General features: G+C 43.8%; 1 protein-coding gene across 1 annotated transcript in view; it reads left to right on the top strand.

Moving 5' to 3' along the window:
- LOC142971887 (uncharacterized) overlaps nt 1-21333 on the top strand; it is a 55400-nt gene extending 34067 nt beyond the window's left edge. Inside the window, exons 3-8 of the mRNA XM_076112617.1 lie at nt 8557-8675; nt 12754-12843; nt 16308-16446; nt 16684-16817; nt 17947-18155; nt 20187-21333. Of these exons, the coding sequence (XP_075968732.1) occupies nt 8557-8675; nt 12754-12843; nt 16308-16446; nt 16684-16817; nt 17947-18155; nt 20187-21333 (1838 nt within the window). The remainder of the gene's footprint in view (nt 1-8556; nt 8676-12753; nt 12844-16307; nt 16447-16683; nt 16818-17946; nt 18156-20186) is intronic.
- Nucleotides 21334-23215: the final 1882 nt, after the last annotated feature.

Below are 23215 nucleotides of genomic sequence, written 5' to 3'. Positions count from 1 at the left end.
TCACGTCTGAATTTTTAGAAAAGCTGATGCTTTCGTTGGAGTGACGCTGCCAGTAGCTAACACTTAGTCCTCTTGTTTGGTACTTTGACACACAAGTATTAAAAGACAATATTAACTCTAGTTATGACGGGTATATTTGCTGTACGTGGTTGTAAATCTGTACGCACATTTTTGCCTATTTTCTAAATTCTTAAGATGCCATGTCAAAAGGCATCATCATGTTTGATGTTTTGATGCTGAGATGCCTCTGGGTCGTATTTTTTCTGCGAGCGGCCAGTGTTTGCCTGCCGCCCCGGATCTAATACCCTGCAACCCAGGGACGAGGTGTTAGGAGAAGGATAATCAGATTACTGTTGGGTTAGCGTGTCGCTTAATGAATTAGCTCTGTCAGAGGCCAAATTGTTGTGTGATATTGTTGGTGAGAGACGCAGGAGACGGGTCACTCACGTTAAAGCGAAGCTGATGGGTGACGTAAAGGAAGATCAAATCAGGCAGAAACTGTCCCAAAAATACTGTCTTTGGATATATTTTATTTTTACTGAAAAATCAGCTTTTGGTGGGGCGACAACCTTAAATTGAAATGTGACTGTTTGGATGTGGAGAGAGAGACCTTAAATACTGCATTATGCTATTGCTCTAGATTACCTGCCTCACAGATTGGCCCTGGTCCTACACACACACACACACACACACACACACACACACACATACACATCCACACACACACACACACACACACAGAAGCACAGCGGATACTGAACACCTCTGATAGTGTCTACTGACTGACAAGTTAATGGCTTTCATGCATTAAGCATGGTCGGCATCGTGGCTATCACTTGACCCCTGCACACATTAACCACCTCACATCAATTTAATTACACATCGGTAGGCCTTTCCTGTGTGTTGGCGTATGTGTGTGTAGCGTTTTGGTGAGGGCTCTGCAAGCGGCACACTGTTCACACTTGTAGTCTATGTCAATACATCTTTTAACTTATTGTTCCCAGTGAAAGAAAAATCACGTATCGCCAAATTGTGTGGTTTTGATTTGTTTCACGGAAGGATTACATGTCGCTTCATGGGTTGAGCAACTTCTCCTTCCTCTCAGACTAAATGAAGCATTTAAAATCTCATTGTTTTCGTTCAAATGCATTGTCACGAAGCTTAAAAGCCAATGTTTTTTTTCTAGTGACAGCGACATTTTGCTCCCACAGAGTTTCAGCAAAGTGCCATAAAAGAACTTTTATACTCTTTTACTTTCCGTCCGTCTATTTAACTCAGTACAACTCTTCTCATTGGTGCATTATGTCAGCCACTTTGTACTCACGTTTCCTCCACTAAAACGATGCCTCTCTTGAGTTCAAGCCCAGCAAATGAGCACAACTTGTTGATGTCGTAAAAGTGCTCCGTGGTTAGCATTTGTTTAGCATTGCGTGCTGCTAGCAGCATTAGTGTAGATTCCCTCCCCATATGCATTCAGCCTGGGGGACCATCTGTCCGTTATTATTTTCCTCAATGGGCCGAAACAGCGCCATAATCTTTTCAACAGATTACCTTCTTGTTACGGAGAGGCTGCATGGATTAAAAACAAAAGAAAGAAAAACAATGCTAAGAGGATCAAAAATAAAATAATGAAAGGTGTGGTTCTTGAGAAAACTTGTTGAAGACCGCAAAGCGAGTGATGATTGCTTTCGACTGGCCAGCGGGGAGGAGAACACGAGGGGGATAATCTAAGGCTTGTTGTGCTTCTTTCTCCCTCTTATTGTGAATAATGCCAGTGACACTAGTTGGCACGCAACACAAGGAACCAGCAGAGCTGCAGACTGTAACCTTCGCTCTGCTCTCCGTCTTTCTTTTGCCCTCCTCCCCTCTCATGCAGGAATGCAGACTGAAAGACAGGGGTAGAGAACTAATAATTATTCCCTGAGTTGTTGTTAAGAATTCCCTTTTTCCGTATGAATTAGCAGAGGCACTGGTGTGTTTTCTAATGAAAAACTCAGTGTAGGACAACTGAGTGAAATGAATGAGCTATATAATAAACACTTTATGGTAGTTTATTCTATACATTGTAAGTCAACAGCCCCCGTGCTCTGCAGTACGTTTGTTCCAGTCTAGATTTTGATGAAGTAGACTTTTTGGACCTAAATAACTCAACTTATGAGGAACCCAAAAAATATTTGATGCCTTTTTGCATTTCACTCCTCCTCTCCCTCTTCATCCCTCTCTTTCTCACTCTGCAATTCCAATCATATTTAACTAATTCCAAAGCACTTTAAATTCACCTCTCATGGCACATCTGTTTCCATGCTCCTTGTTTGTTTATGAAGCACGAGAGGTTTTCCTTTCAAATGCATCTCTTAATTAAACTCAAAATCGGGGAGATGGGCTTTACAGCAAGCAGCGAATGTCCACATAAACTTTACAGTTTGAGGAAAGACGCGCTGCGCGTTCATTTCCAGCTATTGAATCTCAGACCGCTCGTGAAAATGGAGATTGTGTACGAGCACATAAATAGAAGGCTTGTGCTTTATTGTGGCCAGGTGGGGTTCCTAAATGCAAATTTTATTAACCGCCAGCTCCTTGAGAGAGCAACAGCCATCTTCATCAAAACAGGAATCCAAGGGAAAAGCTATTTAAAGAGTAACCACGCCAACATACACATGCATGCGGGAGCTGATGTCCCTTACAGTGATGAAGTGTGTATCTCAGATGTGCACACATGGCACAAAGATTCCATTATTTTGTCACCTTTGTGCTTGAGAAATGTATCAGTTCGTTCTATCAATTTTACAGTTGGCTAACCAGAAGAAGAAAATAAAAGTCTGGGCTTTAGCTTGGTAGAAAGTGCGTCAATATTTTTCCCACAAAAGTCAAAACATTCCTGGACACCGAGGTCCCCCAAAAGGAAATTAATTCCTCTATTTGAATGAACTAATCAGAGGAAGTTTGTGATAAATATTGACGCATAGGAGAGTGGAGAATAGGCCTGACAATGGAGTCCCCCCCCCCCCCTTGACTCCCTTGTGTTTGTCTTTTTTGCAACCGCGAACTGTACATGTGATTGTGCACGTGTGTTGTCATTCGGCCTCCGGGCCGGGTTACTGCTCGGATATGTGTGTGACTCACGAGGGAGTCCGTATCCTGAGTTCACCCCCGCTGAGCAGACTGAAGGCCGGGGCCGACGCTTGTGCTGGTGGAACGCGCCAGATCCCTGGCAGCGGCAGGCAAACTGTAGCGTCTTGTTGTCTTCAATTAAAAAATACACTGTTGCATTCATTTGGGTACAGTCAAATTAAAAGCTTTCCTGCGTAACTGGCTCATCTCACGCAACACATGCCTGAATGCAGCCTTTGTGTGTGTGTGTGTGTGTGTGTAAGCGGAGAGCACATCATTTCACGCTGAGGCACATTCTCCCCGGGCCTTCATCCATTTGCATCCTGTTAGTTTTTCTAATTGTCTGTATAAATATTGTACCACGTTGGCCTTATGTTGTGGTGCATTTTTTTCCAAAGCTTGACAAGGCAAATTTAGGAGTGTTTAGACAGCCCTTTAGCTGGTTGCGCACTTGTGTGTCGCTCTTTCAATGGGTTCATCAGGAAAAAAACATTTTTCTCCGCTGACAAACACCACGCTCATATAAAACATGTGCGCCACAATCAGTCATGTTCTCTATTTATGGAAGCAGTGTGTGTGTGGAGTGTGTGTGGCGCCAGTTTTTATGATGCGCCCGTGTATACAAGCCACATACAGTAGCAGTACACACAGTTGCCATACGAGTCTGTTTTGCCCGGGGGCCCATGCGTGGAGACAGATCACTCCTGTACAACAGTCGTGTGTCTGTTTGCCAAACAAAACAGAGAAGTGGAAACAATTGAGTTTTGCATCCCGACCTCCAATCTGTGTGATCCCGTTTGCTCGGTCATAATATCACTTCCCCTTCATTTCAGCGTCTAGGCTATTGTTTATGTTCTATTCAGGAATCACATTTTGTATTTTTTTCCCCTTCCTCAGAGAGAGACTTCCTGTTGCGAATCCACGTGCACACTACTCTCAAAAATCTCTCACTCACGTTAGGATCTCCTCTAAAAGATGCATATTCGTGATTCATGCCGGGACGACAAGAACAGTCCTTTTTGTAAATGTGGTTTAGTGAAGAAAAAAAGGCTTTAAATCCTGGCAGTCCCTCCCTCCAACTGTAATCTTATGTCACAGTGGAATACATTGTCATCCAAAACAATATCGGGGAAGATTAGAGACCTCAATCCAATATTAATACTGGTATCAAGGGTGATTGAAATTTGAATGCATACTGTTTATATCCATCAAGTGGAACGGTCGGAACAACGTAGAAAAAGCTGCTGTTTATCTTCAGAAAAATATGAAAAGCGCCAAAAACTTTCTGTCAGTGAGTCTTTTTTTTCTTCTCTTTGCCATACTGCTAAAGAAAAAGGAAAAAAAAGTTAAAATGGTAAGGGTTGGATTTGGACAGGCAGAGATCCGGACATTTGATCTGTGGCATATTGAAGTATTAGCTTCCATTACAGTGCAGGCTTAACCTTTTTGCGGAGCACCATTGAGCGCTTGCCAGCAGTCATCAATATTTAACAGCTGTTGCTATTATGAAATTCTTTATGGGCTAATGTGGCTCGCCGGCTTGCACGCAAGGCCTTGGCCGGCTGCCAGCCCACTGTCAGGAGGAGGGGGGGGAGATTGACAGACGGCTCGCTCGCGTGACAACCAGCCCTTGATCGGCCAACTTCTCTCTCTCCCTCTCTCTCTCTCTGTGTGTGTGTGTGTGTGTGTGTTGGTGCTGCTGCTCTCTCTGCTGTGGATTTCCTGTGCCTGCGGAGAGAGAGAGAGAGAGAGAGAGAGAGAAGAAGAGCGCTGAGGGAAGGGGGCGGGAATAGGCAAAGGAAGTGGCTGTAAGCCAACCCGACCTCAACGCACACACATGCACACACACACACAGTTCTCTCTACTCACGCAAGCCTTGTGAAAGGGGAGGGACTGCTGTGCAGCACAGCGTTTCGCATGTTCAGGTCCGGAGCTCTTTTTTTACAAGCCAAAAACCACAGCAGAGGATCGGCTGCCAAGAGATGGCACCCATGCTGCTGCAAATCAGGGAGATGGAGAGCCTGCATGCAGATGTAGGTAGTATGGATGTGATTGGGCTTCACTCATATGTTAGCAAAACACCAACCCTCTGACAGAGAAAAAACAAATAATTTCGGATAAGATTACTTCTTACCAGGGGTGGGGAAAATATCAGATCCCTTGCTTGAGTAAAAGTAGCAATATTGCAATATATAAATACTTCAAGAAGTAAAATTACTGCATCAAAATTGTGACTTAAGTAAAAAAAAGTATTCAAATATTATAGTATTGGATTATTATGACGAATGCATTAATGTTTAATGAGCATTCTACCGTTAATTTAAACTATTTGACATACTGTTGGGTAGTTTCTTCTACAACAGTGCATACGATTTTTTAAAGATCGTCATATGTTATATATGATATATCACAGTAACTATAGCTGACAAATAAATGTTCAGGGCGGTCCTCCACTACTTATTACATATTAACTGAACTGGCATTAAACTGAGTACAAAGTGATCAAATGTCTAAAGAACACCCAAAAAAGCAGCAGTAGCCACCTGTTGGACTGGGTTTGGAGCAGTGTGCATGCAGGTTGGTATAGGTCCCAGGTTAAAACCGTGCAGCAGCTGGTGTTGTGTCTATGAGCAGCCATGTATGAACACTTACCTGCTCCTCGCTGCATATTGCTCTGGATAGCAGCGTGAGCAGGAGAATGGAGCCGGGGTATCACCTACCATTCAGTTTAAACCGCATGCCGCTCTTGTACTCACGATTTCTGAAGCGCTTTGACACGTGCGACACTCTCCAACATAATGTCATGGCCATGCCATCTTTGAACCTAATGCACAGGACTGCATTGAAATATTCATCTTTGCATCTCTCGTCTTTTTGCGAGACATTCCTTTGTGTTTGACCTCCATTATCCCCAGAATAAAAGCATGTCGGTGACACTATGGGTCCACAGAGACCCCCCCCCCCCTCTGCACAGCTCTCCCTCCTTATAGAGGTGTTCTTCTTTCTCTCCTCTGGTTCCTCTTCGTATTTCTTTTTTTTCTGTTATTGGTAGCGTGGGAGGAAGTGGCTGTAAAGGAGAATACAGAAGAACAAACCGAGACTTTGCTGCTACACGTCCATATGCCCCACGGCCAGACTCACCTCGCCCCCTAGAGGGTGCAGAAACACCTGATTGATGTGGACTGTGTCCTAAACTCACACATACACACACTACGCAGCAATCTAAAGCAATCCCATCTCAACCGCATCACATTCTACAAGCAAGTCTTTCCTCCCTTCCAGCATCTCTTTCCATCACAGTCCCTATTCGTAATATCGGATTATTCTTTCATTTCAACAAATCATCAAAGGTGTCCTCTGAGCCAATTGAAGTCCCGAGACAATTGTGACTCGAATTGTGCCAATTGAATCACAATGTATCTTGATATCTGGCGGGTGGTCTTAACGTTTTGTGTACTGAGTGGAGGTGGAAAAGACAGACCGGGGCCGACTAAGGGAGCGAGAGACTTTCAGCCTCACCCCTTGGCAGCATCGACATCCCGCTACTTGTCACTTTTTACTTGACACCCCGTCCTCACACAGAGCACATAAGCGCCTCGCCATTACCCACTCTGTTTTCCTTTATAGACCAGGGAGAAAATGGAGGCAAAGAAAAGCAAACCCGAAGACGCGAGCGGTGATGAATAAAGCCCGTATTGTCGGCAGAGGAAGTGCCTGTGCCGTTAATTAATCATCCCGTGTGTTTGTCTTTCCTGACGCTGCATCCTCTCCAAAAGCTGCCGTAAGAGAGAAAACAAAAATACACGAGGCGCTGAAGGAGGAAAAAAGAGGCTTATTAGATCCATGTCCCTCTGCTAGTTTCCACTGGTGGGATGATATTGCGGTGATTGAAGAGAATGGTGTGTGTGTGTGTGTGTGTGTGTGTGGCTGTCTGAGTCTGTTTGTTTGTGTGTGTTTGCACCTGAAGGAGGTGATGACAAAATACTTGACATTATTACTGGCATTTATGAGTTTACTGAGCGACTGTCAATGCAGTCATCAGCGCTTTACTGATTTCCAGCATTCACATTGAGGCCTTTATTTACACTCATTAACCTGATGTTGCAACCGGGGAATGATTAAACGCAAAAGTAGTTAACCCATTAAAAATGTATAGATAGAAAGAAAAAAACGGGCGCATTAGCTTTGCGTGCTTCAGAGTGGAATTAAGAGATGGGGAACTCTTTCAGCATCACGAAATCGGTTGTCGATCGCCTGAGATGCCGAGTTGAACAAAGAAAGGGTGGAGAGATGAGGAGGAGGAGGAAGACGGGGGTTCATTGGGGGAGGAATGGACAGAGGACAGGATACAGTAGAAGGTTAAAGGGGGAGGAATGGTACTGTAATGGGGTTATTCGGTGGGGGTGGGGACTGTACAAAGCATCGGAAGACACATACTTAGATCGTTTTTCGTAATGAGGCTATGGTGTGTGTGTGTGTATGTGTTGCGTGACTAATCTGTGCCAGCTACAATGAGTGACGGAGCGAAGGGCTGATCTCTTGGAGTGAGCCACATGCCCACTGACAGCACGCCCATAAGAGAAACACGCAAACATGCCTCCGACACGCAACGCACACATCACCGATGCACACGTGACATTTCTGCACGCCATGTCCGTGGAGGCTAATTGCATGTGTAGACACTCCGGCATGGTGGTAGGCCTTTACTCTACAGCGGAGAGATCGCAGCATGTGTATAGCAGCGGTTGATGGAGCGTGACTCGCTTGTGATATTTGTATAACTTAAGTAGATGTTCCTACTCTTTTGAATATCAGATGGCACAACAGGAGCAGGAGAGTGGCAGCGCCTTGTTTCAGTGCAAATAAGTCGTCCCAAAAGCACTACATGCTGCGCTCTACCTCGCGCTTGGTGTGCCAGTGAGCCTCTGCGTGTGCGTGCGGCCGTATCGTGTGAGAAGAATCCCGTAAAGTCATGAAATCCTCCTCTGTTTTGCCTCGTTAGACGGCCCCGCCGCACAGACTAATACCTGGAGATCACGCAGTGCAAGAGGAGACTGATGCCATTAATGTGTCGGCCACATGTCTGCGTGCCGGTCCAACTCTTATCACTGCAGCATCAGACAGGCTTTTTGGAGGATTTAGAAGCTTTAGAAAATGCAATCATTGTTATCGTCCTCAACTTTTCCTGTGTTGACATGGAAAGTCAAGAGCTAGACGTGTGCTTGATTTTATTTTCCAGACCTTGAACGCAGCAGATATGAGCACATGTCCCTGCAGTATAAGGTTAATGAAATTAAGGACTGGGTTTGTGTTTGTGGCTGCTCTTTTCATCTCCACCTGCACTTGTAACCACAGAGTTTGCTCAGTGCTTTTAGTTTTTGTTGTTTTAACGTAAATATGCCCCTCGTTCCAGCCAATTGACCCTTTTCTTTTTCTTTTTTACAGCAAACCATGAGAAGCCCTCCAGGAAGCAGAGTATCAGCACAGCATCCTCAAACCCTGAACCCAGGAAAGAGAGCCTTCCACTGGCCACCACAGTCAATGAAAGCAGCCTCCTCCTGGAAGTAAGAAACCACATGGCTGTTGTCTGTATGTGTGGAATAACTCTGTGAACAGAAACTATTATGTGTACGTACGTATGCCGTCCTAAGTATATTTCAATGACATCACTTCTCACCATGCTGCCTTCAAACCGTTGCCTTTTTGGTTGTTGCCGCGATTAAATACTCGCTAGCTTGCATTCGCATCAGTCAGGAGAGCATTTGTGTCTGATGGATGTAGCCTGAGTGCGACTGAGTGAGTGTGAGTTGGGGAGGGGGGGGGGGGGGGGGGGTCTTTTGTGTGTGCATGCGTGTGTGCCCTTCGCCCTTTGCCCTGACCTCCTTTGCAGAGCTGTGGTGTTGCGTGACATACGGGTGAGGCGGGGGTGTCAGAGCTGATGGAGGAGGTGGGGACTCACACATGCTGGCGGCTTTAGCAGCCAGTCAAGTGCGTGTGCGTGTGCGTGTGTGTGTGCGTGTGTGTGAGAAAGTGAGCAGAAGAGAGTGAGAAGAACACACCAAGCCTGACAACATTAATCAGAGCAAATCAGTTGACCTCAGACCTTTAATCAGACAGAATAAGATTATCATACGTGCATATAGTTCAGGGTATGACACGTCATGTCTTTTAGATGATACCAGGACACCTAGTCGAACTTGGCTATGACCAATAACGCACACGATGCATGTTCTTAATATATGTTACATAAAAGTTGAAAATATGTCGTTAGATTCCTAGAGAGGCGAATGTTTCTCTTGAAGGCATCCGAGCAGACAGGATGTCGTAGTCAGACACATGCAGCAGCACGCTACGTGGGAATTTCATTTAGCATCAGATCATTGCTACGCACTCAATACCTTAATGGCTGTCTGTCGAACAACAAACCACACTGATCGTTGGCCAACAACTGTGTGCGCACACGCACAGGGGCGAGCTGATCCACTGATGCTTCTGTTAACGTGTTGGGTTGTCTCAACAAAAGGATAGATTGACCGTAGCGATGGGCCCCTCCCGTTGCGTGACTCAACCTGCACCGGGGCCTCACAGCAAACTGTGCATTAGTTGTTACGGGGATGGGATCCCGAGAGAGGGGCAGGCGGATATGTTTGTGTGTGTTTGGTTAGTGGAATTGCATGTCTTTGTATGTGTTTGTTTGACGCGTACATTTTTCATGCTTGTGTATGTTTGTGTATCCATTTTGGAGGTTGATTCTCATAAGAAACATACACCATATATTGTATGTTTTATTGTGTAGATTGTATTTAGAATATTGTATTTTTTTATGTTTATACAATATATGTTATATAAAATGTCGAATATCAAAATTTCAAGAGCCAACTTGCTGATGCAATCCATCCAATAGTTGTCGAGACATTTAAGTCAGAACCAAAAATGTCAGCCTCATTGTGGCGCTAGAGGAAAAGTCAGGGAATCACCAAAGTCAGTAGGGATCATCCTCTGGGGACCATACATATCTCTACCAATTTTCATGGCAGTTCACGCGGTACTTGTTGTGATATCGGCCTTCCCTAGAGCCACACAGCTAGCTGTAATGTGTTTCTGATGTGTGACTGCGGTCTCACTCATTGGCTGATATCCAGCATTTTCTTTCCAGACATCATTCAATATATCAGAACCCCATATTATGCTAACCTTCATATGTGTGTGAAGGATATGGCTTCCTGATGGAAGAAGGTCTGCATGTTTGTCATGACCTCATCATCACTGCTTTCATCTCGCTGTGACACCGAGACCGAAGGAAAAACCAAAGGAACTCTGTCGAAACAATGAGACACGGCTGCCCCGCCACCATCACCACCACCTCCTCCCCGCCTCTCCCATGCTTCCAAATCCAGTGAACTAATATTTTATTTTGGGCTCTGCGTGCAAAGCGCCTCTTACGATTTGTAAGTCAAAGCCTTTAGTCTCCCTGGGGGTGGTTACGGGAGCCGGGGGCGTCGTAGTTGCAGATATGTGGCGGAGCAGGCCAGCAGCAGGTGCCTGTTTCCATTACCTAAAGGCTTTAGTATGCGAGGAAGTGAGGGAAATGTGAATGGAGAAAACACACAAAAATAACATGCAGCACAGTGCAGCCAATACGAGCACAGTATTTCTTTCTTTATTATAACTATTTTCTTATTTCAAAATAGAGGAATAAAGCTCTCTCTCTTGGTCTTTAGCTTGGTTGTTTTTCATAAAGAAAATAGAATAATGATTATTTAAGAAGTATAGGCATTTTTCTACATTGTAAATGACCTCTCTTATTCCAACATAAATGATGGGTGTTCCCATAATAGTTTTGGTTATGTGAAAAATAAATGCACTGTATTCAGCTATAATACATTTGTCATTCCGTCTTGGAAAGCCAGTTATTACAGTAATCAACTCTAAAAAAAAAAACGTAGTGTTTTTGCCTGCACACAGTCTGTCAGGTCTCAAGTCCAAGGCCTATTTGTTCTCAGAAAAATAAAAAAGCCCTTTCGAAAGAAAATGCAGAAAATTGACTGTGGCATTTCAATGGCTTTGACGAGGAATGGAGAAAGGTGAATGGGCTAAAAAAACTAAATGAACCCAACATGTAAATGTTGGCCTTTTTATGGCCTTGTTGGACCTCATAAAGGCAACATCACATCCAAGTATATTCAGACTGTTTACATGTCCATTTTTAGAAACTATGCCCACCCCTTGGATGTTATGAGCATGTGCCAGTTGAACTTGTCAAACAACATCTGCATCTACACCACCAAGACCCTGAGTTATCCTCCCGTTCTCTGCTTCCCTCCATCATATATGCTTTCCACATATTGTCATATCATAGTCCAGATATTTTTCTGTCACAGCGTTGCTTTGTCACGCTTTGACTCAAATACCTCGTGGACAAATTGCTCTGTTCACAGACAGACAGGTATCGCAGTCTGTCATGCGGTCGGGATGGAGCGTGCATGCGGGGAGCTGAGCATTACTCTGCTCGCTAAGGCAATCAGATCAATGTTAGGAGAAAGTGAGGGAGTGAGTGTGAATTTGGAGGCCACAGGGAGATATATGCCACATAGAACACACACACACACACAAGGGGAAGACCTGCATAGTCTCGCAGTAAAATAGAGACGACAGACTCTGGCAGCAGCAGTCACGCAAGTCAAGTAGCCTTGCAGTTGTCACGCTATCACAGCTGTGCACAACACACATGCACACTGAAAGACTCTTCCACGTCTCCTTCCCTTGTTTTCCTTTTCTTTCCCTCTCCACCTCCATCTGTCCTCCCCTCCTCGTTTGACTGAAGCCAGTTATGTATTTATTGAAATTTTCTCTTTAATCAACACTTGTCTCTGTGAGCTGTGCCGGCCAAACACATTATGTGTGTGTGTGTGTGTGTGTGTATGTGTGTGTGTGTCTGTGTTTGTGTTTGTGTCTGGAGTTTCTCTGCTTTTAATCAACGTGTTTGGTATCACAAATCAAAGCATGTTAGCAGTCAAACGGAATTAATTATCAAAGTTTCTGATGAAATACATACATTTAAAAGGGGAGCAAATTGGTGTGTATGTCATCCTCAAGTTGACTGCTTTAAAAATACCACGAATTGAAATACCGCCAGAAAATATTCTAAAATGTCTTTCAAAAGCAATACTTTGCATTGCAAATCAGCAAGTTTTATTTGGCCCACTCACTTCCATAGCCATCTGTCTTTCATTCCTGCTCCAGTGTCCAGTATTATTCCATTTTTTGTTCCATTTTTACCGTTATTTGCTGTTCTGATAATTATGGAAAGAATGATATAAATGTGCTATAAAAAGTCTGGCTTGAGTCAAATTCTGGCTGCGTAAAATAAATGTACAGTAATGGCTGTGACCACAGTTGGGTCGTAAATAAAAAAACATTTGACTCTGTTGCACTGTGTTTCTGCTGGGTGCAATCATGCCATCTAAAGCTAGCTTTGCAAAGACGCCACCGATTAAATCCAGTTGTTTGTGTTTGTCAATTATGTATTTGTTGCACTTGAGTTTATTTGCTGCATGAGTTGCCCTGAGTCACTGCTTATTCCTGTGTGTGTGTGTGTGTGTGTGTGTGTGTGTGTGTGTGTGTGTGTGTGTGTGTGTGTAGTCTCTTACAGGCTTTGCCTTGGTAGTGAGCAGTGATGGGATGGTATTTTATGCCTCTTCAACCATTGTGGACTATCTGGGATTTCATCAGGTGAGTTAAACGTCTCAAATATATTTTACACATACAAAGCTGAACAAAACATGTATCAACTGACAGACTAGTTGGCAGCGTCATCTTCAACTGCAACATTTCCCTGAGAAAGTAGGTGTGTTGTACTTAGCCGGTGTTTTTTAGGAGCCCAACTTATCATGTTTTTGACTAATTGTTAGTCATCCAATGTCCTCCTGCCTGAGGCCGAGGTAACCTGAATCCATGAAACTATTTCAGGAATTTAGGCACCTGACAGCAAACACAGCCAGTATGAAAAATGCCAAAACAATGGTAATATTGATCAATTTCTTGTTGTGGTCTTGTTGTCTGATGAATATACAGTTTTAGGTAATATTGATATAATAATCATACTAATTAATATATTATATCTCAACCTCCGCTGTTTGGACAGGAAGTTACTGCTCCCCACCAAGAGATATTCTGTCCGGCACATTACCATAAAATTGCAAATAGTTAATTAGTGAGCTTTAGAGGCGCTGGTAGGTGGATTTTCATTTGGAGATGTTTCCACTTGATTCCAGTCCTTTTGCTAGGCTAAGCTAAGCAGCTGCTAGCTTCTTATTTTACAGTACAGTCATGAAAATGGTATGATCTTCTAATCTCATCCTCTCTCTTATTTACCAAAAAGAGTTCTTTAATAGCTTGGATGCATTATAAAATTAGAATCAAACAGGTGTCATCATTTACATTATAAGAGATATGCAACACCTAGTTATATACACTTTTCAAAAGGTAAGCTAATAAATCCACTCCTGGGAAGCCTCTCACGTCGCCCCTTCTCAAAGTCAACAAGTGTCAGAGGTCTCCGCCATCATTCAGAAAGTTCACTATTTCCCTTTTTCACCCGCAGACGATGTTTTCTCTTCCATCCATCCCTTTCTACTTTCTTTCCTTCCCATGCTACGGCTAATGAGTCAGAGTAAAAGTCTCTCTTTCAGCCTGCCTGATAACTCTATCTAGAGGGGCAGACTGAACCCTTTAAGTCACAGCTTAGAGGCCACAGGAAGGTGAAGACCCCCGTTTCACCCTGAGATACACACTGTGGGTGTCGGTGTGTGTGCGGGCACTGATAAGTCACCAATGGTTTAGCTTCCTTCCTCTCCGGCACCTATACCCAGCTAGTCATTAATTATGGATGATGTCAACACAGGCTTGCCTGTACTGCGATGCTAAAATCATCTCCCTCCTTCAAAACCATGAATAAAGTGCTTTTCACTGTTAAAATCCCTCCTTTGCCCTCATGTCTGCTCACACACACACAGCACATTGACACTTTGGGGGTGGAAATTATTCTGCTACAGCGCTCCTACTTGGCTTACAAGCAGACAGGGGCAGTAACCCAGCGCCATGAAATTGACATGCGAACCACAGTGGTCTGAAAGATCCTGCCACAGCGTGTGTCTGTGCGCACATGAGTGTACGAGTGTGTGTGTGAGCAGGGTGGCATGGGAGCAAGTGGAGACAGACAAAGGAAATTAAAACCGTAAAGTGCATAAAATGTGTGTGTGTGCATGTGTAAAAAAAAAAAAAAGGAAAACTGTAGTATATATAGTTCATATTTAAGACTACGAGCTATGCTATGCTAACGGCTCTGCGAAGCTGCACACAGGAACAGCGGAGTTTTGAGCTAAACGCTAACATCAGCATGCTAACATGCTCACAATAGCAATGCTAACATGGTGAAGATAAACAGGTCAAATGTTTACAGTGTTCACCATCCTAGTGCAGCATGTTAGGATGCTAACATTTGCTATTTCGCACTAAACACAAAGTACAGTTGAGGCTGTGTGATAAGTTTGGAGGTACTGGACAATTTTAAGCTGGTGGTGCTGGATGAAAAATCAGGGGATTTCCTCCGGGGACCTTGTATTTCTGTACAAAATTTCATGGCAATCCATCCGATATTTGTTGAGATGTGTCAAATTCAATCAAAATTCACCAAGTCACACCAATACAACCACACATGTTTTTATTTTACAGAACATAGCAGTAACAGTAATTTAAGTTCTGTTCATACTGCCAATTGTTCATCAATATTTTTGAGTTAACAAATGCAAAAACATACTTTACATGCTCAAGAGAAAGAGCCAAAGCAGTTTGTGTCATATGGTCATATTTGACCAGAGGCAGACGATCACTGTTTATCTATACATCAAATTAAAATCAAGTAGTTCTCTGTACTTGTACTACGGGCTAAAATACAGGCGACTTTAAATACAAACTGTTCTATATGAGAAACCTAAGAATGAATGAGTTGTTGACAGTCTGTCCTTGCAGTACATAAAAGAAGTACTCACAGATCACCATGTTATATTTCAGAGACTGTCCCCAAAACATTCTCTTAGTCTTTCCCACATTTCTCGCAAATAAGATATTGGTTGTTTTTAAGCCACATAGTTTGCCTCTAAGGCCTTGACAACATGTCACATAATTTTGAGCCCACAATTGTAGTCAGAAGGACACTTATCCCTAATATACCACAGGAAAAAAAGAAAAGAGAACGCTTCACTAAGTAGCACCACAAGAAAGCCCCGGAGAACAGCAGAAAACCTCCACTGGCCTTTGAAGGTCAGCGAAAATATCACTTATTCTCTTTTCTTTTCCCCCTCTTCTTTTCCTCCCTGCGTTTTTTACGAGAAACATAAACAATAGTCACTCAATCCGTCTGTCTGCCTGACTGCCGGTAGGGAACAAAAACCACAGGCCGAAGAGCCCGCCGAAGACGGTGGGAACAGATTGTGTTTTCAGAGGCAGGCGATCAAAAACCCTCGCGTGCCACCAGTGTGGAAATTATGGAGAGAGTGCAGGGAGGAGGGAAGAGGAGAAGGTTGAACGTTTTAGTGAGGAATCTGTCATGGAATGACAGAAAGCAAAGCTATTGCTGGAAAAGAGCGAGAGGCATGACGAGAGTGGGCTGGAACCCCGCTCACTCTGTGTGTGAGTGTCTGCGTGTGTGTGTGTGTGTGTGTGTGGATGGGGAGGGCAAGCTGGGCTGGACTGCTGTTCGAGAGCCGGTGTCACGCGATGTTTGACAAACACAGCTGCCCTCGCTGGCCCTACAGCGGCCCTTAGACTGTTACAGTACTAAGTAAATATTCCTGTGTGTGTGCAAAACACATATCTATTGATGCAGTGTGCATGTACTGTATGTTTCCGGGGACTTTGTGTGTACAGTATGGTCCTTATGAGTGTATCGGGGGAAGTTAACATGCTCCCTGGGAATCCTGAGGCAGGCTGAGTGTATCAGAGCAGCAATAACTGGAATCCCCCGTCTAAACGGTGTCCACCAGCTGCACTGATGGCAGCACAACGCAGTCCAAAGTCAGTCTGCTGCAATCTCATGTTTCTGAAGACTTTCATGAGATGACAAAACAAAGAGTCTAAAACTGGAAATGTCCTTTCCTTGACAAACGTACTAAATGCCGTTCAATTTTCCCCGGCAGACTGACGTGATGCACCAGAATGTGTTTGACTACATCCACGTAGACGACCGCCAAGAGTTCAGACGCCAGCTCCACTGGGCCATGTGTCCTCCGCAGGGGAATTCGGCACACCAGGACGGCCAGCTAGCTGCAGGGACCGGTGGGTAGTTTACTGGGAAGGGATGAACCAGTTCCCTTGGGCAAACTGTTGGGTTGAAATGTGGATATGGGTTTGATCACAGACATTCTTTGTTAAATTTTTTTAATATTGAAGTTCTGCTAGTTACTCTTGAGATCTAGAGTATGTCTATCTCCCATTGTAGGTTTGCCACAAAATTTGCAGTTGAAATTAAACTCTTCTTCTTCACCTCCTCCATCTGTCTCCATTACATTTCAGGTGAGGACTTTGTAGTGAGCAGCCTGTTCCATTCTCCGGAGGCAGGGGGAGTTCCTCCTGAGCTCTCCTGCTTTCTCAACAGGTGTTTCATTGCCAGAGTCCGATGCCTCTTGGACAGCACCTCCGGATTCTTGGTGAGTGGTCGGAACAGTTCGTTTTCAATTAACGCATTAACGTTTACGTAGAAAAGTGCAGAGATATGCAATGAAAATTAAACCATGGAGTAAATGTTGCCCACTTTCTGGGAGAAGACCCAGGCCTATAAAAAGTATTATGACCCATTCGGTACAGCAAAACCTATTTTTGAATTGTAGTGCGTACAGTTATTTATAGTTCTATTGCAATGCATTATGAAGTAATTGGGTGCCTGGACACAGCAGCAGAATAGGAGCCTGGTTCATCCCTCGAGGCTGTGACTAGAGTGGTTTGGAGAACAGCAGTGGAAAAGTTCAGGGCCATGATGACAGAGCAATAAGCATATGGGTTTGGACCATTTCATCAGGGTCATTAAAGTTCACTGTCACCAAGTCTGCTCTGGCTGCACAGAAATTTTAGAAGGCCGATTTATTCTGGAAGCCTTTATAGCCAAGTAGTGAGCAAATACTGGTGAGATGCTTTCCTGATCAGTCAACATAATTGCAGGCACACAGAATATTAATGTAATGCATGTTTTATTGAACATATCTGCTCGCCAGCAGCTTAATAGATGGCGGTGGGTCTCTGGTCCAGACTGAAATATCTCAACAACTAATTTGCTAATTAGCAAATGTTAGCATGCTAACAGACTGGAAGCGGACCGCTAAACAACCCTCAAATTATCTGCTAAATAGGCCAATTATGTGCTAAACATTAGCATGCTAGCATTATGAGCATGTTAGCATGATGACGTTAGCATTTAGCTCAAAGCACTGCTGTACAGCTTCAAAGAGCTTCCAGCTCAGCTGTAGATGCTTAGTCTTGTTTAAATACTAATGTGGTTCCCAGTGTGTGTATGGTTCTTTTTATTAAGGATGACATAAAGACACAGTGTCCCGACTGTATAGTACACTGTGTTTCAGTACAAGTTGACACTTCCCAATGTTTCCTGGAATCAAATTGAAAACCAGTTTAAATACAAATATAAAAAACGCAAAAGAAGACAAGTAAATGTGAACTTTCAAGGGAAATGAATAAAGTAAAAAAATAACATGTAAGACGTTTGGAAGAGCATAGCCTAAAGATCATTTGTTCAAACCAGTAACTTCTTCTTCTCTTCTCTCCCAGACTATGCAGTTCCAGGGTCGGTTGAAGTTCCTCCACGGTCAGAAAAAGAAGTCAGCCTCCGGGGCTCTGATGCCTCCCCAGCTGGCTTTATTCTGCATAGGTGTACCCCTTCTACTGCCCTCCATCACTGAGATGAAAATGAAGAACATGTTAATGCGGGGAAAGAACAAGGGAGGAGGTGGAGGGATGATCTCCTCACTGGAGCATGGGTGAGAGAACCCGTACAGTCCATGAGCGTCATCCTTGCAACGTTAACCAAAGTTAAAGGAATGATGTATATTCACACTGTGTCTTAGTGTAAAGCCACTGATTGTTTTAATGGGGGCGCTATACTGTAATTAAAGGTCAAGCTTTTTAACACAAACTTGATATCTCAGACACCTTTGGTCCTTTGATGCATTTTGGCAGCTTGTTATCTCCTCTAGAGATTACACTGATTTGCCTGATGGGGGCGCTAGAAGTAAAGGTCAAAACTATAAACATTAAAAGGCCACATCTGCTACATCAGAACTGCCCTCATAATTCACAAGGGCCAATATGTTTACTTTGGTAAATATGTAAAATCATACTTCGTGACTACCTTGAGTAAGATCCATGAGGCAGCGGTACACAAACATATTCAAACACTCTAACAGTGTTAGTGTGATGGAAAATGGGCATCAGTCCTCGTGTATTATTCATTCTTTAAATCATTTTCAAGATATACCAGCGTATTGCCCAGAAACAGCTTTATGAACACAGACATAAGCCCTTTCCTCGCCCAGCAGGCTCCGACACCAAACCATACGAGTGCTGGATGCCTTACCTGTGGCCAATTAGGAGCAAATACATGTCCCAGCTTGGATGAGGCCCTCTGCGCTTCATGCATCATTAACAACTTTGGGAGGCAGAGAGGCCAAGAGTTGAGCTGTAGTCAGGGAGCAGAGCCCCACCACCCCCTCTGCTGTTCATTCCTTCTAAGCATCTTCCAGGTTTCTCGAAAAACATACCAATTACTTATAAGTGGACGGCATGTTGGCTGGTTGGATCACAAGGAGCTCATAGGGTTGGGTCTTCAGTATGAGAACACAGTGCCATGTTCAAAATACATGGCAGCTGGGAAACACTTGAAAATGTGTATATTTACATAATGTTTTTAAAAAGACAATGTGTGCTGCCTGGGTCCAAAGAGGTAATACTACTCCAAAGCCTTATCTTATCAATATAGTGTTATGTGATCCAGTCGGCCCTTTTCACAGTAATCATTTTGACATGTAATTGCAGGGTGAACACAGGTGTTTTTAATCAATTATGGCCCTGTTCCATTTAGGTGGGCCAGGGCCCTGGTACTGTGCATGCTGGCTCACTGGACTGGCTGTGGCACACTAAATGGAATGAGGGCATAATTATTTTGATCAATTACACCTGTGTTTACCCTGCTGCGACACGTCTGAAAAGCTCCTGTTGAGAAAGAGCAGAGAGCAGCAAAAGACAGTCAGAGTGGGGATTCACGGAAGAAAACAACTTGTTTTAAAGTCAAGTTTTTGCCATTATAATCAGAAGTTTGAAATGGCCACTTTTCATAACAAGGAAAATAGTATTTCCAATATGTAGTGATCAAAATGCATTGATGACCTCAGCAAAAGGTTTGGCCACGTTGCTGAAAAATGTAGATTTGAAACATTCTTCTTCTACAATAATCAGCAGACAGCACGACAAATGGCCAACATTAGCTGACACCACTGGTGGATTTCTCATCGCTAACAAAGTTAATTAAACACTTGAAATATGTGTTTGTAAGATTAGAAATGTTTTTAGGTTTTTTTCACTGAATACTCGGTGTTTTAAAAGGAAATGAAGATGCGTTGTCCTGCCAATTAACTGGGATTGCGGGCCATCATTGATCTTTGGGCTATGGATGTTGACTCTGTTCTCAATTTTCAGATGAGATGAATCCTGGAAAAAATGAGTCACTTTTGGAATGATTCTCTCGTGAACTTAAGTGAACCAAACCTAGATATTTGGGCTTTGAGTCACTCATCAATCAGTAGAATAAACAATCAGTTTGTGGACGATCCCAAATGGATTTCGGGGCGGATCAATGATATTTCAAGAGACCACCTCTTCTTGAATGTCCTCAAGGACTACAGGAACATTGTATAATCTATTGTTTTGTCATCTTGTTTTGTGACTAATGATATCCTTCTTCCATCCCTCTCTCCTCCCCACCCCTCTTTTCATGCCTCTCCTCTCCCTCACAGTGAGCGAGGGGAACAGCTCCGGAGGCATTCCTTCGGTGGAGGAATGGGCGACATAGCAGACCCCGTCCTCCTCTCCTGTCCCACTCCTGGCGCAACCCAGCGGGGTCACCACACTCCCTGGACCCCGCTCTCTAAAGACAACCTCAAGTACCGCCCTGAGGGTTACTACAACCAGGAGGAGCCCCTCAACTACTGCAAGTCCACCATGGCGTCCCATAAAGGTGTTAGCCCAGGCCTGGGCTGCGGCTGGCCCCTGCGGCCGAACTCCGGTCCCCTCAGAGCGGGCCAGGGTGTCGGCTACATCCCCTCTAACCGCATGAACAAGGCCGGCCAGTACGGGAAGCCATACCGCCTTTCCCCTAACTGCCACAGCGGCAGAGGCGGCGAGGTGTTTGTCTCTAAGCTCTACGGGAACGTCCAGATGCCCACAGACCCGGATGCCTACTGCGTGGACCTGGTGAAGAACGAGAACGGCTACGGGGAATGCTACGATGGCCACCTGATGCCCGAGATGCAGCCCATCAAGGTGGAGCATGACTCGGACTCTGAGAACGGCTGCGATGCCTACGGGCGACCCTGGGCGTGCCGCGACCCAGAGGCCATCGACCGCCGCTACGGCAACGAGGTATACGACCAGAGCTCAGGCCTCCATCTCAAATCAGAGGCGGAATATTATGATCCGCAGTACTCGCCCTGCCAGCGAGGGAAAGCAGGAATCAGCCCACCGTACAACAACGGCAACTATCAGAACTATGCAGTCAACAACGGCGGGAACACAACCGGACGTCTGTTGAAATGTGACAAAGACTTGGGCAATCACAACGACAACAGCCAGTTTAGTCCTCAGAGACTCTCTCACTCTGACTCTCTATGCAGCAACCAATCTGTCAACCTCATGGACTCACACGTCTATCCACAGGACCCTCACAAGGCCTACATGCACCCGGACTACAACAAGCATGGCACTTACGAGTTCAAAGGTCACGGCCTGGTCCATTCCATCAAGCGGGAGCCCATGGACTCCCCACCGTGGTCTGAGAACGCTCGCAACATAAGCCAGTCCATGATGGTTGGTCCGAGGAACATTATGCCATGTGTTATGAGCACGGGTCACCACAAGTCCAGTCCCTACATTTATTTGCCATAAGAGTGATTGGAGCAAACACAGCAGATCATTTCTCTCTCACACACACACACACACACACACACTCTCAAACAATCAGTGTGCATTAAAGTACTTTGTATTGCGCCAAATGCACCAGCATTACAAAAGGATTCCCAGGATCCCCAACATTTAAATGACTTCTTCTTCAGTCCGATGAAGAGGTCACAAACAAGGCTCAGGTTCTAGTGTTCGTGTTGTGACAATCAAAAATAATACCTTGAATCCAGTTTGTGGATCGGCGATTTAGTTTTTAAGGGATACATTTTGTAGTTTGTTCCTAGCACTTTTGGATTTAGTGAGACAATTTATGTCTAGAGACACAATTTCATTTTGGTTTTATGTGTTGTGCACACCTGGCTTTTGTGGGAGGAACAAAGATTTTGCTGTAAAAAGAGACTTTCTTTTTAAAACGTTGTACACAGGAGATGACTTTACACCTACTGCTGGGCTTATCAAAGCAGAAGGCACACAGTCAGTGATAACAACTTAAAGGATGATCTGCTTTGATGGTGGTTCTGCATGTTTTAGTGCTTCAACATCAGCCTACCTTTTTCATGACTCAGTGATGTTTGAATGGAATCTAGTGGTTTCTATGCATTTTAGACTTGTATTAAATCAACTTTCAGAGACTTGAAACGTAATCAATTGCAGTAAAGAAAAAAGTTTGGTCCCTCCTCATTCATGCATTCCTGCAGCTACAGAAAAGCTGTTTTTTTTTAATGCATGACACAACCAAATTGACATCTTATTCACAACTACTTTGTTTACTCAAGATTTATGTCCTGAATTTGATTTTCCAAGATCATAGCGTACAATGCAGTGCTTTTGTCAGAGCGCCCATTAATCCACCACAAAGGACAGTTTAACATCAACAACAAAAAGGTTTCTCCTTGCAAATGCAGAAACCTTTGCAAAACGTCTTAGTTCATAGACGGAAACATGTAAAACTATTGGCCAAAGCTTTAAGTATATTCACTACATCTGTTTATTAAACTAGAAACTGAATACATGAGGGGGCGGATGAAGCACCACCACCCGTGGTTCAAGCATGCGCTCCTTGGCTCTGAGATAAAAGATCACACTTGAATTGCCCTTTAAGTTGCAGGACCTTAATAAGATGAACTTGGACCTAAGAAAGATGGTCTGCTTAAATGATCATATAATTACTCACTTGAAGGTTTGTTTGGACGAGGTAGAAGTGTTTGAACTGAAGGAAAAGAAGACAGTCTTTTGTTAATAGGTTCGATGTTGATTATTCTTCCAACACGCACAATCATTTTTATCATATTAAGTCATGCAACCTGTCGAGCATACAAATAATGAATTTATTTATGTCAAAGCTAATGTTGTACAGTTTGGTTTAGTGTTCATGGCAAGCTGAGCATTTCAACTCAATACAGCCTGTCTCACTGCAGACACGACACGTTTCCTTTTGAAATGAATATACACTTTTCATGTCGTCGTTTGAGTCCGAAAACATCCGACCTTTTCGTCACAATCAATGTTTTTGCACAAGATGAATTAAAAAGCACCAAATTGATTCGCTGTTAGTCTCAGTTCTGTGGAGCTACTGTTGTAGTTTCGAAATTGCACTACTGGGAGTAGTTCAGTCGAAGTTCAGCCTACCCAGACAGGTTTTTGAGTCAACACGCACAACTGTACACGGTGTCACTGTTTTGACTTTGTCTTTTTCTCTCTGTGTGTGTTCATTTCAATAAATGTTTGATGATTCGTATTTATTGTAAGAGGCAAAAGCGTATAATTTAAAAAAAACTACAGTTTTGAAGGCTTTTCTGTTTCACTAAGGTAAATAAATATGCCTTTTTCTTTTCTTGCTATCTTTTTTGATAATTGTTATAAAAGT

Source organism: Anarhichas minor, unplaced genomic scaffold, assembly GCF_050575085.1.
Source record: "Anarhichas minor isolate MPS153535 unplaced genomic scaffold, ASM5057508v1 ptg000050l, whole genome shotgun sequence".
Classification (NCBI taxonomy): Eukaryota; Metazoa; Chordata; class Actinopteri; order Perciformes; family Anarhichadidae; genus Anarhichas; species Anarhichas minor.
Note: the sequence above shows the minus strand (reverse complement) of the source record. Positions and strands in the feature narration are given on the sequence as shown.